This window comes from Anneissia japonica, unplaced genomic scaffold, assembly GCF_011630105.1.
Source record: "Anneissia japonica isolate Jap-2015-1 unplaced genomic scaffold, ASM1163010v1 scaffold287587_len645178_cov120, whole genome shotgun sequence".
Classification (NCBI taxonomy): Eukaryota; Metazoa; Echinodermata; class Crinoidea; order Comatulida; family Comatulidae; genus Anneissia; species Anneissia japonica.
Genome location: NW_022718938.1, coordinates 59,345 through 77,769, shown reverse-complemented (window position 1 = coordinate 77,769; position 18,425 = coordinate 59,345). Strand labels below are relative to the sequence as shown.

The following is an 18,425-nucleotide window of genomic DNA, read 5'->3' as shown; positions in this document are numbered from 1 at the left end:
TGGTGTTCAGATAAAAAACTTCCCCCACCCCAATCCAGTGCTGGAGGTCCATCTAGAATGGAAATTCAATCAAATTTATAGCTTTGCCAATTCCATATAAAATTACAGCTATAAATACTGAGAATATTTGCATTAAAAACAAATATTCATTCAAATCTATTAAAATAGCGTTAATAATGACGCCCAGATCACTCTTCCCCGCCCACAAGGACTCTACCCCTGGACACCGGTGGAGAGGCACCCTAGGCCAAGTTTGGTCCCTTTCCCTGGAAAAAGAACCTCTCCACCCATTCACAACAGGCCTGTTTAAAGATGTAATTGTCCCAAGTAAAATAAATAAAAAATCTTTATAATTATTTTTGAAATTAACTTGCTCATTTTGAAGTAACATCAAAATTATCAACTTCAACATGATAGAAATTTGTACATTTTAAAAATGTTTACCCACAATTTTACAGCAAAAAATGATAAACACACTTCCAGTCACTGGAAGTGTTTTATTATTTTTATTATAATTATTCACTATAAAAATAAGGGTACGCATTTTTTAAATTCAATAATTCCTATGCTCAAGCTAATATTAAATTGTATGTTAGTTTTTTGTTATTTTCAGGGGACAATACAAAACTTTAATAAAAATATATCTAAGGGTACATAGAAACAATTATTAGACAATCACTCTTTTCTTCTTTTTTTTTAAGTGATAAGGGTGGGCATATTTTTTATTTTATTTTTTTTTTTATCAGAACAATAGAATATTCCTTTTTTTTTTAATCGATGAGGGATAGACTGTTTTAATTTTTCACGAATATTGTAAATATTGTATAAAAACTGGTTTAATTTTATGGTTTTTTAAAGAAAATGTACTTCCAGTCACAAAATTGCATTGTTTTCTTTATGTTGATGAAATAAATGATGCTGCAAACAGAATTTTTTTTTTATTCCCGCATCAATATTTTCCAAATTTTTGACATGGGTGGGAGTGAAAATCTAACAGTTTTTTCTATGTGCCCTAATCACCCAAATGGATCTCCAACAACTAGAAATGCAACATCTTCTTCACTAGTGTTTTGAAATATTTCCTCTGAATTTTGCTCCACCATGTCCCGATCAGCCAAGATTACATCTTTTCCATAAAACTCCTCCTGAAATTAAGTTACAAAGTTAATGACAAATGAATGTACTCAACTTGTAACCGCAGGCTATTTCTGGCCCGTGAGTACATGTTATCCGACCTGCTTGAGCTACCATATAAATAATTATTGGCCTAGAGCATAGTGAAAAACAACTGCAACCTTTCACAACCTAAATAGTCGGCATCCCTTAATGATTAGAGGGCTTCTATTAGACCACAATGGAGCAATTGGAGCAATAACCAAAACAACGTTATTTGGATAGGCAAATTAATAATCGAATAAATATTGTTGGTCATGGCATCGGACAAGCAGGGTGGGCTATCCAACGGGGACAGCTGTCCCAATCCCCCCGCTGTCTGATAACAAATTCCATGACTTTGTCTATGTAAGGAATCATGGAAATTTATTCTGATTATTATTTTGTTTTAGTTCTCCCGAATTTCAAAAACTACAGACTAGGCTAGACCTAGATTGTAAAAAACATGGGATTCGCATGGCAAAGTACTTTAAATTTCTAGGCCACATGGATGAGAATATCTTATAAATTTAATATATTAATACACCTCTCGAAAGACGTTAATGCTATCAGAATATTTCGACGTTGAGGGCGATTTTCACCAATTGGTGGGAACGGTGGGCCCCCCCCCCCCTTTACCTGCATATTCTCCCGTCTCCCAATTTTTTTAGGTCTAATGGGTCTACCTAACGGGCTTCCTAGGGGTTGGAATGTCTGATGATTGATGTCACCATATTTGCATTAATTAAATAAACTGAATCAAAACAAAACGTATGTGTGGGCCTAGTACAAGCTATGTATATTCGGTAGTGCTGGTCCACTTGTGCTAGCTACCACTGCACTCTGAGCAGTGCTAGTTCCTAGGCCTAATGCTAGGCTAGTTGGAGGCCTTGTTGTTGTTGGCTAGCTAGGCCTAGCCTAACTACCTAGCCTAGGCCTGCCCTTGGTTGGTACTTCGAACGTTTCTTACCAGTTTGTCTTTTTCAACACCAAGAATGGATGTATACGCCTCTAAATAGACACGACTACATTTCTTGACAGTCTCAAGTCCTTTAACTGTTATATCTGTTGCATCACCAAGTCCTAACCCGACGAAATAAAGCATTTTCAGTCTTAAACACCGGCAGTCTCGTCTTGTTTACGTTCTGCAACTGCACCATGTGTCGTAGACTTGATGGACCAGACGCTAACATCATGCTTACGCTACAGAAAACTGACTCATATTGACACTTCTGAGTTACTACTGTATTAGAATATGGAGACGTATGGGAACAACGAAAAAAACGTTTTAAATGACCCTGCCAATAATGTTATTAGTTTATAAGTTTTTTTTTTCTTTCTTTATGATTATATGCATGGGCATATATTTGTGTAGTGTATTTGATGTGTATGTTCTCCATTATACATTGCCTTTACTTTATTTATTATTTATTTATTTTAGTTAAGATTTTATACTTATATTATATAATAATAATAATAATAATAATAATAATAATAATAATAATAATAATAATAATAATAATAATAATAATAATGTCATTATTGCATTTGGAATATTTTTATTTCATTATTATCTCTTTTTTATGAATTTTATCTTTACTTGTAACTTTTGATCTGTTGTATGGTCGAAACCTCTCCTGCATGAGAGTGTTCCTTTCAAAAGAGTGAACCAGTAATTTATTAATAGACAGGAGTCAAACACAACTGTATCTGATTTCGTGAAGAAAAAAAAAGTGTCCCATTAATAGGTGTGTTCTAAATGAGGGTTCTACCAACGATAACGACAACGACAATCCATTATATAATATGTATGCAAGATATTTTATTTCGTCAATCAAATATGCCTAGTATTTAGTTTATCAAAAATATAAATCTGCTCAATTGAAAGTATTAGAAACGAGATAAATAATCTTCTAAAAAGTAGTAATGACAGAATATTATTGTATAGCGCCTTCCATAATTACTTGCTTGATGTTTTGGGGTCGGTTGGTAAGCATAGCTTATATGACCCATCCAAAACTTCTTGACTCATCAAACTGTAGACGTTGGGGGTTTTCAATGAATAAAAATAGCATAAGAAAATGAATGATGACAATTAGTATTAAACTGTATATAAATGAAGTTAACTAAACTAATCTTGAAAGAAATACTTGTTAATCTATTTATTTCATTATTTTTAAGTATTTAGTGATCGTTAAGCAAAATTTTAAATTCATTTAAGCCGTCATTACAACATTGGATGGCAGGAATTAAGAGCGTTAGGGAATTAACCGCTAGAGCTAAATGAAAATTTTAGGACATCATTCTAGTCTAGCCTTGCTCTGTCTCTTATACACATCTAGATGTGTATAAGAGACAGCACCAACGGTACCTACCCTCTGGGTCCTCTATCTAACCAAGTTTATCCACTACAGCAGCAGCAATGTGTGATGATCAGTGGCTGATTAAAAAAATCACCCGCTACTTTTCCAAAAAAAATTAAAAAGAAGCATAACAAAATATATATAATTTTAAGTCTAAGAGTGCAACTTCTGGCCATCTAGAGGTGCCATAATCATAAATTTTCTTTCCTCAGTAAACTGTTTAATACTTCATATTGCATCTTGAGAAATCGATTAAGACGTCAAATAATTAAAAAAAAATGTCTGAGCTCCACTCCCTCGACCCCAGCAGAGCTCTGCCCCTTAGGAGTCCCCTGCCATTTTGGTCTACTCTCTACAAATTCGCACCCACCAAATAAACATCCTGCGTACGGACGTTTATGACGTGTTATCTTTTTGTGAAGTAATCACATTTCACGTTTCTTCCAAACATACAGAATCTTATATTTCTCCGGATTAAAAGGTAATGTAATGTACGTGACTATTCAAACATTGTTCAACGAGACCTGCAAATTACATCTGGATTTGTCATAATCCAAGACTTTAGTATCATCACCTGCAGATATTTGAACTTTTTTGCATATGTCGTCGGACGTACTGGAATATATATGAGACATCCAATTATTAAAAACGAATATTTCGGACACGTCTGTGTCTCTCCTCGTTAGGATCAGACAAAAACTCCCTCAGGCCCGTACGCAAGGTGGGGGGGGGGGGAGTGCGATGGGTACACCCCCCCCCCCAAATTACCAAAGGTCCATATTTTTAGGGGTAGAAAATTCAAGACATCTCCATAAATCCATCCACCAAAACTAATCAAAGCAGTTTCCAACTGACTGCCTCCAATTCGTCGTACGAACATCCTGGTCGTACAAAAGACTATTAACGTTATTGCTTTTGGAAGAACTTTAGTGTTTTCCCCGCCACTTACGTGTCAATGACTCACCGCGTACAAACATCTTCTTTCTAGGTTTCACTAAATTGGCCCAGAAGAATTTCATCTTTAGTTGAATATACTATACTAAAATTATCTTTAAATTCTCGTTTAATTCTGAGAGTGCCATCATCGGTCATCATAAGTTTTCTTACCTCATCCCCAACCATTGTGAGGCTGAGGTGTAATCGACTCCCATCTTTAAAAGTCCTTCCCTGGCCTCCACTATTTTGGATTAATTATTTTGCTTACCCTGTTCCCAATCAGTGCAGTATAGGCTTATTTTATACATTCTCGAGTTGATGATTTTGACGCGTACCCATCTCATCCACGAATATAAAGCGCTTCGTTCGTATTCACAATTTGCATTAATTGAATTTATTTATCATATAACATTTACCTTTAATAAATTTAGTATATTCAATGCCAAATAATATTATGAACTTGTTTTCATTGTCCGCTGTAGGCCTACGTTATTTGTTTACGTTTAAATCTAACAATGTTTTATTACCATTGTGCTATAATTTTATGTACCGGTAGTCATTTGTATGTAGGCCTATGTTTTAGACACATGCAGTTAGAAATCCGAAACACCACGCCGGGTGGAAAGTGGTACGTTGCAATTCTAGACTGGGTGTCCAATATGTGGGGATTTATTTTACTCGACCTCGATTTATTTACGAATCTTAGTCTTAGAGTTAAGTGCCATTTCCAGCCATATAGGCGTACCATAATTATAAATTGTCTTACAGCAGCCCCAGTGGCGTATCTAGGGGAGGGCGGGGGAAGATTTTCTAGGGGAGGGCGGGGAGAGTTCCCCCTCCCCCAAAATAAAGAAGAAAAACCATTGCGGAGAAAAAAGTGATATGCATTTTCTACTTATCAGTAGACAGTTCACCTATAAAATCGATTATATAAGCCAGGGAAACCCCTAAATCGTCATTTTCGGGGGCTTCGCCCCTGGACCACTTTCGAGGTATTTTGAACAACGCCCGACCGCGCCTACCTCGGGCCACCCCAGCATATTGCCCCCCCCCTAAAATTTTACCTTTTACCAATTTCCAGATAAGCAATCCCATTCACAAATGCCTCTGAAGGAAGAGATGGAGAAAATGTGATCGGTATTAATATATTATTATTATTATTATTATTTTATTAAACATTCCTTGAGTTGGAACTATAGTTGGAAGTGACCAGCAATTAATGCATGATATTACAGTATTTAACTTTATTTATGAATCAAGAAAAAGAAAAGTATGTTTAGTAACTATTGTGTTTTTATGAATTGTAAATCCCAAGTACCAAGCACCAAGACCTGATTCTTTATGATTCAGTTCATTGCTTCAATGAGAGGGAGATCGTGGCATAGGTGAGTGTGAAATACAAATGCACCGAATCGAATCTAATTTTCCTTTGTATCACCATACAAGGTTCCTGCCTCTATTGTTCTCTCCAACAATCAAAACCACAATTCGAGTTAACTTGCACGGATACGACGACTGGCTGTCATCAGGAGGTGTTGCGGTGCTGGTATAGTTGTGGTGGAACAGAGGCTTATAACATAATTTTACGTCAACTGAATTGTTGCTACGGTGAGTTTAGTAAAGTAATATATTGTTGATTTTGTTTTAAATTTTAGATTGCCTTATCTTCGAAAATAATATTAGTGTCATGGTGCGAGCAATGAGTGAAATTTCATTTAAGGCTCTAGACATTCTATTATGACTATTGCAAATGGGGTCTGCACCCATCCTGAACGAATGCCGTAGGCCTACAATGAAAGTACTTATTTATAGTTTCACCATAGAGGAGGAATGTTTCATCTTGTTATTTTTCCCGTACCTGTTACATGTTGGTACTGCGTTCACACAAAGAGTGATCGTGGACCCTGTTTATCTCTCGACGTTCTCCACTCCTCAAAAAAATAAACAAATAAATATCTCTCAGGGAAATTTACAAGAGCTCTCAAGAAATGTACCATGCATGCATCGGTTATAATAAGTTTGTGATGATTTATTATTTTATGTAGGTATATTCATAATATTATTCTTCCTCCATCTCTGCTCTCCAAACAAAACAAGAGACGTCAGGATGATGGGTCAGTTAATCTCCTCTAATTTAACACCACTTCAAACAGTACCAGCTAACAATCTTCAATCGTTCACACAAAGAAAACCCTTTAAATTGGACCCCGAACCCAGACCACCCAAATTTTCAGGTTCATTGGCGCTTGAATTGGACAGCCAACTAGTTGTAATTTATTTAGTTCAAGTTTTATTTCAAAATACCATCATAGTAGCTTTGCAGCTGAATTACGAATTCGGTTTACATTCGGTTGATATGAATATCCGATTCGGCACTGTAAGAACAGAATACTGAAATAAAATGTTCACTCTGCTTCCCCCCCCCCCTCTAATCGCGGGGCATTAGAGACAAATTCGAGACCACTAATTAAAAATACCAACTGTCGAACCTTCATTATTTTAATTAATACAAATGTAGCTCTCTAATTGGAGACGGAACCCCCAGACCACTCCTCATTTTAGGTCCCAAAGGTGGTCTTGAATTGGAGGTCGAAACATACTGACTCAATTTAAACTCTGAACAAATTGGCTGTGTCCAACATCCACGTCGGACTGGGAATAAATTTGTACAAACACTATCAACAATCAGTTGAGATACAGTACGTAGCCACAGTCTTGAAAGAGACTATTGTTGTTGTGGACAACTATACCTACAGAATTAGTTGTTATTCACCCTCTGATCGTGTTTATGTACTGTAGGCCTATGTCACATTGCCACGTACGCCACATTGTAGATGAATAGTGACGATACTATACTAAAGTTCGTCTTTAGAAATGACACAACAAAATTTAAAAAAATATGTTTGCTTTCAGAGGCACCCTTCAATACCAATTCTTATGTTGATAATATAGTAATCAATTACTTGTTCAACAGCTGATGATTCAGTGAATGACACATGTAAACAGGTGTGGAGATCAATATCGGAATGTCACTATTATGATATAGAAATGCTATTAGGAAGTTTGAACGGTGGTACAATTATTTTTGTTCAAAATTTAGATTCAAAAAAGTTATTAAGTTATTAATGATATTGCTATTGTCACGTTGATATAGGCCTATCACTGATTTTTTTTTTCTTTTTTTTTTTTTTTTACAAATCATGACGGCAAGGCGTTACTCTGTAACGTAGTATGATACGTTGCAGAGTGACATCTTGTCATGGTTTATCTAATCAAACAATTTGACAATATGTTACTCTGTAACGTATACCAGGGAGTTGTTAGCAACTCCCTGTATACATAGCCTACGTCAGTCTTTTAAAACTACTTGTATATTTAGTAACAATAAAGACGGATCATTTTGCTTTTAGTGTTAATACTGTACATAAATTAATAATATTTTTTTAGGTATACTGATGATTCAGTCAATGGCACATTTTTTCGCCTCATATACAGCAAGCAACATGCCAATTACAGGATGGAACAATGAATTTCTCTTTATTCCTTGTTTAATATAGTGGAGTTGTTTTTAGTCGTGAGATTAGAACAAACTTTAAAAAGATTTAACAATAACTGTAACGATAAAATAATCATCAAGGGTATTTCCACATTTAGAAGGCTTTGGAACAGTAATATAATATAAATAAGCAAATTGTGTATTAATATGGAACTTAACCTTAGAACACGAATCACAAAATATGCCACCAATATACTTGAAGAAATGATTATTCATTTTGAGGAAGGGAGGCTATTTACCAGAGAACAGAAGAAATTCACCTAAACAGTTTTATGACCAGTTCTCTGAAATGTAGCACATACACTAGATATCTTGTGTAAACAACTAGCTTTCGTATACTTTTTATTCAAAAGATAATCTTTTTTTTATTATTATGGTGGTATTGTGTGTTATTTATTATTATGTACCTTATATGCGTCAAAAGTAAACATATTTTATATAAAATGTATGCAATAAAGACTATTCTATATTAACTTATTTTGAAAGCAGCATATTTCAGTCGGCTAAACTACTATGTGTACGCTGAACAATGCAGATTCATTGTTAACCTATGTTATCTTGTTCACTTCACCATCTACTCTTATGTTTCAGCTGGAAGGCTGAGATGCAAGTATAAAAAAAGTCAGAGCTATATAGGGCCTACTATTCTTATTACAACTCTATGAAAAAATCGCACCGTCTTTCAGAAAAGACGTTTTGCAGTTGGTCTCATACACGTTAAAAAGTACAGTACAGTACACTCTTCGGAAAAAAGAGGGGATTTTCTCTCGGTGTACTGCCTAATCACCTTCAGGAGAACTTTCGCGGGTTACCCTTGGTATTCTCAGCCAAAACTTACAGTCCAACCAGGGAATACCACAATTATTATTTCTTTGAAACTAATTAATGGTTGATACTGCATGCCTGTTGGTACACAGTGAACAGTACTGCTAAAACCAATTTATTTGTTTAAATCTTCATCGATAATACTCATGAAATTGACCTAATCTATTTCAAACGACAGATATACACACAGCTTACAGTAGTCAATAGAAAGTAATCAATGTAAAGTCTACAGTATAAAGCTTTTGGAAGGCAAACAAGATTATTAGGCCTGAAAAGAATTTAGTGTTGAATACTATAGGTGAATTAAACGCTGCTGTATAGCCTTGGTTTGAGCATTGTCAATCGTAGAGTATCATGTTTTAATATAAGTCTTCTATTAAAATGTTTTTAAAGAAATCCCTATTATTTCCAGAAAGGACAAATTGCGGAATGACATGTCGATAAACGAAAGACGATACGCTGCCCAGGTATGTGATTTTTTTTTTTTTTTTTAGAAACAAATTTACAGTACCGGTATGTGCCTATAGCATCAATGATATGCATTGCCAGCGGAACAGCGGGTAGGGGTGGGGGAGGGGGCGTGTGGGCCAGTTTCCACCCCCCACTACATTTTGGCAAAATAATATATAATGTTTATGGAGATTTTTGTATGATCGGAAAGAAATGCAAGGAAAGAAAGAGGGGAGGAGAAGGAGAGGGAAAAGAGAGTGTTTATCCAGTCGATCCCCGACCGAGCTACATTTTCTCGCAATTCACATTGGCGGATCTGGGGGTCAAGGGTCTTGACCCACTCCCTTGAGCAAAAAAAAAAAGCAAAAATATATTTTAAAAGAAAGAATTCTATGACCTACTTTTTTCAGGACCCGTGAGCTGATTTTTTTTTTCACAATAAGAAAATAAAATTCGGGAAAGCTCATTTCTCCCCATCAAGAAATCATAATTTTCTAGGGGAAGACACCCGACCCCTTTTATTCTCAGGTTCGTCGATTCATGGAAAAAAAGAATAGTAGGCCGATGCAATGAACGAATGTATACCGGTACACACATAATAAGCCTATTTACAATAAGAATGAGAAAAATTTACCTAACCGTTTTCAAGTGGAAAATCCTTGAATTTTGAAAAACTTAAATGTCATTAAAAGACACTTCAGAATTCGGGAAAGCTCATTTCCAGCCATTTGGAAATTGAAATTTTCCCGGAGAACCCGGGCCCCCTTTCTCTTCGGGAATCATCGATTCATGAAATCGTTATCAAGAGTGGTAAATCTTGAATTTTGATGAACTTATAAGTCATTAAAAGACACCTCAGACGTCAGGAAAGCTAATTTCCCGCCATATTCTAGGAATCAAAATTTTGGACCCCATTTCTCTTTGGGGTTTATCGATTCAAGGAAAATAGAATACGTATGCAACTACTCAATTTTTCATGTATGTATACACACACATAACCGGCCTATTTACTGTAATAAGGATAAGAGTTCACCTGACCGTTTTTAAGAAGAGGGGGAAAATCTTAAATTTTGAAGAACTTTAAAGTCATTAATAAAAGGCACCTAGATCGATAGTCGGGAAAGCTCATTTCCCGCCATCTTGGAACCAACATTTTTCCCGGGGGAGACCCCTTACTTTTTAGGGGTTTTTTTTAAGGACCCCCATCCCCTAAATTTGAACCCAGATCCAACTGATCTTACTAGTGGGCCACCCACATTTGAAAAACCGTTCCGCCGGCCCTGATATGAACATTTATTGTACATGTGTTGAAAAATATATAGATGATTACAGTAGCACAGTCAGTAGTGGCGCCAGCGGGGGGGGGGGGGGGGGGGCCCCCGGCGGCCCCCGTCGGAGAGAAAAGCCACAATTCGTCGGGGAGAAAAAGAAATTACCTGTATTTTCTGCATTTTAATAGACTCTAAAATCGATTAAATATTAAGCCTTTGAAACCCCTGAATTGTCAAATTTACGGGGAAAATCCTTGCGCCACCCTTGACCACAGTCAGAAATATTTGGCAAGATGATGAAAAGACTATTTTTGAATGCTAATGTTTGACACCGGTCTCGTCTTTATACTAATATTAATCTCCAACGCTTTATTTAATATCAATACTACAAACTAGATTCTGTGTGCGCTGATTGCATAAAAATAACTTAAACTAACAGATCGAAAGAGAGCAAATAATCATTTCATGGAGAAAATTAGAAGGCCAGATAGGCGTAGTTGATTTAAATGAAAATATCATTTATCGTTTACCGCGCTGTACTAGTATATTTTCTCATAGAGGGTTGTGGGGGAGGGGGTTGGTTCCGCAGAGCCCCCTATTGACTAGCTTACTTCTGTAGTAGTAGTTTATCATAACTTCGTTTATTAAAAGAAACACTTCTGAGTTATATTAATTTGTCCTTTTTATTTTTGATGTAGCACATTAAAACTATCACTAATGACAGCCGTAAACTGACTACTGGTGACGTCTTGAAAGATCTTAAGCGTCTGGATGAGGCCGGTGAGGTCTGCCATCAAGATGTTGTTTTGGAATTGTTAGAAGGTGAAAGAAAGCTGAATATGATTGACAAACTGCGGAAGGTAAACTGCACACAACATCACAAATATTTCCAGTGGTATAAAAACATCATTTCTATATCAAAACATAATTTTTTTTTAATTCGTAAGCCCATTTTTATATAGGCCTATATTTCGTTCTATGCAGTATTTTACTGTTATATTTAATCACAGTAATTAAGCTTATACTGATTTTGTTATTGCTGCGCATCCTTTACGGTTGTGCCTCTGTTACAAAAAAGAAGCAATAACGTAACTTACTTACTTAGATAAAATACACAAATAATAATAGAGATAGCATTAATATAAAATATAATGATAATTAGTAGGCCTATTCTGTGAATGGTTCTGCAATTTAGACTAAAAGTTTAGAAACTTACATGACTGTTTCGGTCGCTGGCAGCTACCATTATCATTATGATATGAGTATGATCAAATCATTCATGATTGGTAGTAAAAAATTGGTAGTATCATATCAGTATATCAAATCTTGTACCATATCAGATATCATATATAACATAGCATATAGCATAGTATATCATATCATATATCAATCATATCATTTGTCATATAAAATATAATACTGTATATTAATATAATCGTTTTTCATAAAATTATTAATCTGGTTCATACTATTGTTACTATAGGCCTAGCACTATATTTCAAAATTATGATGGTATGTTTTTCTCTGACAGGATGTAATTTCGACTTTTAAACTTAAATATGTTTTGCATGCCGAGACACTGACTACAGAGGCACATAAAGGCCTTATTATATTATATGCAAAAACTGGAAAGCGTACATCAGATATTTTGATATTAAAATGCACAGAAACTATGGTAAGAAAGCTCATCCTCTATAATGCCTTTCCTTTTCTTAGATTCCATAAATATATTAATAATTATAATATAAACAGTATCAATGTTTCTAATACACAAATGACATTTTTTTTTTTTACTTTTTAAATTATGATCTTTGTTATTCTATGAGATTTCAGTTTTCCAACTCCTACAATTATTTTATTTTGTTTTTCCCTTTTTAATTCTTATGGCCTTTCTTGTAGAATCGAATAAATTTAGCCATTGATGTTATGAGTAATCATGTTATTATATTTTCAAATTGTCTGGGAGGAATGAAAAGTGCCGTAGTATGACAAGAGTATTGTGTGAGAACTATCACAGTTATGGTGAAGTTAGATTTGCTTGTACGACAGCACACATGTGTCCCAGGAACCAATGAGTTGATCTGAAGTTTAAAACACAGAAAACACTATATGAAGTGTTTTTTTCGAAAGCACAAGCTTTAGAAAACTGCATGGCCTGGTAATTGTTAAGATATATTCATGGCTAGAAAAAAAATTTTAAAAGACATTTTTACAATATTCATTTTAGGAGAAATATTTTATATATAAGGTAATGCAATAATTGTAAGCTTCTATACTTGTTTTGGGTAACCATTCGCACAAATAGTTAACACAAGGAGCCACTCAATGACCGCCTACCAAGAGATTTAAAGTTTTGCTTAAAGTGGAGGTCCGGCGACGGATGTTCTCTTTATTTTCTTTTGAAGTAGATCGATTTGAAGAGATCTTGTGAAAAATCATGATGAGAACATAGAAAAAACAACTTCCCAATATTACGTTCTAAGAACGTTATAATAACGTTACAGTTTGGTGATAAAAAGGTTATTCTGTAGAACCATATGTACGTACTTATATCCTAAATTCACAACCTCACAACGTTTAAACGCTCTTACAACGTTGTGTGAACGTTTTTTTGTGACATCTAACCACAACGTTCGCGAACGTAATACGAACGTTTTGTGTTTGCTGGGTGGTAAAACAAAGTGTTATTAATTTCTAGTAGTTTGGTAATAATAGTTATGGTATTCTTGGACTGTACAATGTTTTAAATAGTGGAGTAACCTTGAAACCATTTTCCGTTCTGGTTCTTGTGGGTAAAGCCAACTCCTTTTTAATCCAAAAGTTTAGGAGTAAAACAGGAGGGGTAGAAATATAGTCGAATGATAGGAATGTTTCACCATTGCAGTTTAAGACACGCAGCGTCAGTCATAAGCAGTCTTGCCTTACCGCTCCAGGCACATTGGACCTGATAGGGAGGAAACTCACAATCACTCCTCCCCATCACGCGAGCATCGGCTTTGCGAAGAAAAAGCACATTTATTTGTGAAACTCCGGAGCGTTTACAGGTAGAGTAAGCGAAAATTACACCTCCAAGAAGGAAGAGAACAAATGAAGATGTTAGAGTAATACACGATACAATAAATAAGGAACATTTTAAATCCTTCGAAGAAATATTGTGTATTCTGCGATTATGTCTATTTGTCGGAGCCCCGCAAGTAATTTTCCAGACTATCGATGCTTGGTTAAAATGGTCCTGCCACTATATTTAAGTTAGGCCTAACTTAGTTTCTTTAAAGCCCTACTACTTAAATATCTCTAGGAATAACCAATCGTTAATTGTTAAGGGTTTCTGTGAAGAAATTTCAATTACTAAGACAAGATACAGACCACGAGCTCTGGTTCCTTACAATCTCTGTCTAAATGTAGTGCTGTCTCTTATACACATCTAGATGTGTATAAGAGACAGATATATATATATATATATAATATTAGTTTGACGCAAGTAACCGCCCATGGAAATTTATAAAAAGCAAGAATCTGATGTACAGTACTGTATGTGTACTGTTATGATTTATTATCGACTCAAATACCGAGAAAGGATAGGCATAAACTGAGTAATGTTGCATGCAGCAACAGTGCGTTTCCACGTAAACCATACCCAGGTAAAGTTAGTTTTGACTAAGTATTATTCAATATATATTCAAATATTGATATTCAATATAATTTATTGTTAAACGTATTGATAGATTACCTAGCAACAGTAGTATAAAAATATCAAGTGGGGATTATTTGAAGATTACATAAAATTACGTAATTCAAAAAAAGAAAAATTTGAGTAAACTCACATAAAAATGATAATTAATTATCACTATTTTCAGTACGGTTGACACACAAAAGCATGTAAATTTTGACTATGTAATTTCAGTTACCCCCCCCCCCCCACGTGAAAATTGGCCTCTTTTTTATCTTTAATTTACCTTACCAACACTCACACGAACTCCCAGAATGGGTGAATATCATTATTTTAGAGTAATTAAACAGAAAATAAGTGAAAACATGTGCCCGGAACTCATCTTTAAGAACAATTGAATCATAAGTCGGTTAAGAAGTACTAAAAAAGTGAAACGTGAAACAACCTGTAGTACAGTATTTCCTATAAGAACATCAAAGATATCTGGATGGGAGGAGATGTATGATTTTGAGAAGATTGAAGATCGTGTAGTACCACCAAAAGAACTGTTTGAACGGAGTAAGGCTCGTGGAATCTGTTTCATGATGGTATCTGTAAAAGACACTAGGAAGCAAATACGTGACACTACGACCGACCAGAACGTCCAGCAACACGTCTATAAATTCTATCAAGCAGAAATATATTAGGTCACCAGCACAGATATAAATACAGAATTCTAAAACACGTTTTTTGGACACGTACTAATAATTTGATTGGTATTATTTTGAAGTTTATACAACAAGATGGTCACCAGTAACGTTGAAACTAACCAATGGTCTGCGAATGATGTCGGATACTGAATTCTTTTGAAATATAAAAAAAAACAGTATTTGAAACATAGTTTTTTTCAACAACATGTTGTTGCTATATTATACTAATGCTTTCGGCGTCATGGTTAACTCCTTATAAACTCAACCTATATCATGAGCCTACACTTCTGACATCCTAAGTTCAAGTACATTCATTTTTTAATATATTTTACCATTTCTTTTATCTAGGCAAGCATCGTAGTAAATGATCTCAATCGGTCAGCAAGAAAACATTCATTAGCAAATCGGTAAATACCATTATATGATATTGATCACTATGTCAACTAAGTGCATTTTCGAAGCTTTTTAAACTCTCAGTTTACATCTTTTAAATACATATTATAGTTCACATCCTATAAATTATATATTTCGAGCATTCCTGTGCTCTTACTCATTGATAACACAATTGTTTTTTGAAAGTTCCTCTGGCTTAAATTAAGGCCCTGGTCGCTTGCTGTTCCAAAAAATAATCGAATAGAACTCGAAGTTTTATTTAAATATTGTTTGTAGTTCTCGGACAATCTCTGTCTAAATGTAGTGTATGTGGAAAACATTAATCAATCCATAATCCTGTCAATGTATTTTTGCACTTTCGATCAACCTTTCTCAGAAAAGCTGTTTCCTTTCGTACGGCATCACTTTCTTCTTCAACAAGCTCATCAGGTTCTGAGCAGGGAACTTCGTCTAGAATGATTCCTATTGCAGAAAAACCAGATCCACCAGTCCAAGAAAATTACCGCCTGGCTCAAGTTCATGAAGATTTCCTTGGTCGTACAGTTCAGGAGTTGTCGGTCAGATCCGGCGAACTTGTAAAGGTATAAATTATTTTGTGAAATTGTTTTGTTTATTTATATAGTGCTGATTCTTTGCAAATACGAAGCGCTTTTGTCCATGGTCATTGGGTCCACAAGGGTTGCTGCGGTAATCAGTGCAGGAGCAGGCACCCCCACCAGGTACCCATTTTGTACTCTAAACACAAGTTAGACTAACCGATATGGTTTATAAACATATTCGTGTGTTTACGATTAAACGTAACCATTAAAGGACATTTTAACTACAAAAAACATGGTAAAAACTAAATCGATTCTCTTCTTCAAGGTTCTAGATTCTTCAAGAAATTGGTGGAAAGTGTCTGATCAGTTTAATAATGTAGGCTACCTACCCTGTACAATCATGGCGTACGTAAAACTAAACAAACGGCGAAGGAGCAGTACAAAATCAAATAATCGCTGATGATAGACTCTTGCGAAATGCTAGTGCGCATGCACATAGTTGTTTCTAATTAGTGTGTGGTTCATTTTGTGTATATAATATATATATATATACATATATATATATATATATATATATATATATATATGTATATATATTTTTATTATATCTGTATGATTGTATTAATGTTAGCGTATGTTTGGGATAATTTCAAACATTTATTTTTTTCTCGATGAATTATGTGAACGAAATGGGACATAGGATAATAAAACTATCAATTTTAATAATCTATCAGTATAATGTTAAATTAATGATATGTCAATAGTGTAATGTTGGTTAAGAATATTCATTTTGCTAATAATCTTTTCAGGTTTGAGATAAAACGATGCAGGTAACGGATCATATTTATTAGTTGATTAATTAATTTTAAAACACAGTGTGAGTTGAATTTTTGATTCCTCATTTTCTTTACAAATTGACAAGATTTTAGTATGTTCTGTTCGGGACCATTCTCAGTCTTTAAAACCGTTCGATTCATCAATGATGACAATTGACTTGAATTTGTTTGCCTTATTAATTATTTATAATGGTGAGAGTGGACGAGGTTGAACACATTAGGAAGCTTGTAACGTATGTGGTATCCGACGACAAAGGAAAACAAATGCACCATAAGGGTTGATCAAATGAGATGCTCTCATTAGAAAAGATTATGATGATAATTATTATAATAGTAATATAATTAATAATATAATGTAAATAATATTAATATATAATATTAATAATGATAATGATTACGATGTCTTTGATGATTATATTGTAATAGAATACTAATACATATACATATACATAGTAAAACGCGTATGTGTTAAGTTGCCACAACTATTAAATAAATACGGTAATGTATATTAGCTGTTACGGAAACAGTGGCTTACGTAACAAAAAGCTCGTAACAAATGTGCTAAAGTATTTAAAAGTCACCTCCTACCACATTATTGTGCCAGGTAGCCCCAACCCCCTCTCACTTTATCATATCTCACTTCACATACATACCCCAGCCCCATCACCCCTTATTACAATGTCCCTAGGTACGCCAGTGGCAAATAATAGAAACAACATTTCAAAACAGAAATTATACAATAGACAGTTGTAATGATATTTTTATGAAACAAATTTTCTAACTTTAATAACCATAAAAATAATAATTTGAAAGGTAATGGGATTATTTCACCAAAAAAGAAACAGAAACCATCAGGCCTAATTGATAATATTATTTTCACATCTATTGTTTGGCCTTGTTTTATATATTGCCGTTTATATGAGCATGGAGTTATGAGGTGATTAACCTTTTCCCTTTACACGAGAGAAACAATAAATTACTAATGACAAAAAAGCCCCATTACTGTGGATGTCATCAGACAATTTTTAAATAAAACTCGGGACATTCAGTTGCAATATCAGTATTTTCAAAATGAACATACAGTAAGCAGGCACTCGGGTCTCAGATTAGAGCCTCTTAAACTAATAATTTATACAGGCGAACTAAGTATATTGACGTTAAAAAAAAAAAAACAATAAAGGCGAATGACTGAATGTTTTTATGTTCTCTTAAACATATAGATTTGTGTGTCCTTACCATTATGCACATTTTGTTCAAAATATTAATTTGCCTCTGGTTTGATCAAGCGTCAAGCTTATCATCTTGATTTATGAAATGCCATGCTGAACAAAGTACAGGCATATCTTATTGTTTGTTTGTTTGTTTGTTTTATTGGTTTTCCCACACACAACTTAAAAAAGTACAATGAATTCAAACATAACTAACATTACAAAAGTAGAGGAAAAAAAAAAAATATATATATATATATATATATAATATATTATAAATCATCAAAGGTACATATAAAGTGTTTAAATAAGGACATGATGGAACATCGTAGGCTACCCTGTAGCTTTTCAACGAATAAAGTCCTATAAAGGTCATGTGTAATAAAATGCCTCCGACGGGATTCGAACCTGCGACCTCTCGCTGACATGGCGAGCGTCATAACCACTAGACCACGAAGGCTTCATTGTTGAACAGGTCTAAATAACCGTCGGGAACATTATGTACTACACAATGCTACGCCTCAAGAGGGCGTTCGG

The 18,425-nt window shown here is 34.6% G+C and overlaps 2 protein-coding genes across 3 annotated transcripts in view; one reads left to right on the top strand and one right to left on the bottom strand.

Annotated features, from left to right (window-relative positions):
• LOC117110670 (diphthine methyl ester synthase-like) overlaps positions 1 to 2,346 on the bottom strand; it is a 5,867-nt gene extending 3,521 nt beyond the window's left edge. Inside the window, exons 1-2 of the mRNA XM_033253436.1 lie at positions 2,123 to 2,346; positions 1,021 to 1,145 (exon numbers count right to left, since the gene is read on the bottom strand). Of these exons, the coding sequence (XP_033109327.1) occupies positions 1,021 to 1,145; positions 2,123 to 2,257 (260 nt within the window). The 5' untranslated portion in view covers positions 2,258 to 2,346. The remainder of the gene's footprint in view (positions 1 to 1,020; positions 1,146 to 2,122) is intronic.
• A 3,562-nt stretch (positions 2,347 to 5,908) lies between these two features.
• LOC117110671 lies at positions 5,909 to 17,673 on the top strand. 2 transcript variants are annotated; one of them, XM_033253437.1, is made up of 7 exons: positions 5,909 to 6,059; positions 9,245 to 9,299; positions 11,252 to 11,413; positions 12,085 to 12,228; positions 15,261 to 15,319; positions 15,682 to 15,886; positions 16,170 to 17,673. In XM_033253437.1, the coding sequence occupies exons 2-7, from the start codon at positions 9,267 to 9,269 to the stop codon at positions 16,302 to 16,304; spliced, it is 738 nt and encodes a 245-aa protein (XP_033109328.1). In that variant the 5' UTR covers positions 5,909 to 6,059; positions 9,245 to 9,266; the 3' UTR covers positions 16,305 to 17,673. The 2 variants fall into 2 exon arrangements, with proteins under 2 accessions (XP_033109328.1, XP_033109329.1); XM_033253438.1 differs by lacking the exon at positions 5,909 to 6,059 and adding an exon at positions 7,392 to 7,521.
• Positions 17,674 to 18,425: the final 752 nt, after the last annotated feature.

Bases quoted from the DNA above. Each gene is read 5' to 3' on its own strand.
- LOC117110671 (XM_033253437.1), top strand. From the start codon at position 9,267: ATGTCGATAAACGAAAGACGATACGCTGCCCAG. The intron at 9,300-11,251 runs GTATGTGATTTT...TTTTTGATGTAG, and splicing joins AAAGACGATACGCTGCCCAG to CACATTAAAACTATCACTAA. The intron at 15,887-16,169 runs GTATAAATTATT...CTCTTCTTCAAG, and splicing joins GATCCGGCGAACTTGTAAAG to GTTCTAGATTCTTCAAGAAA.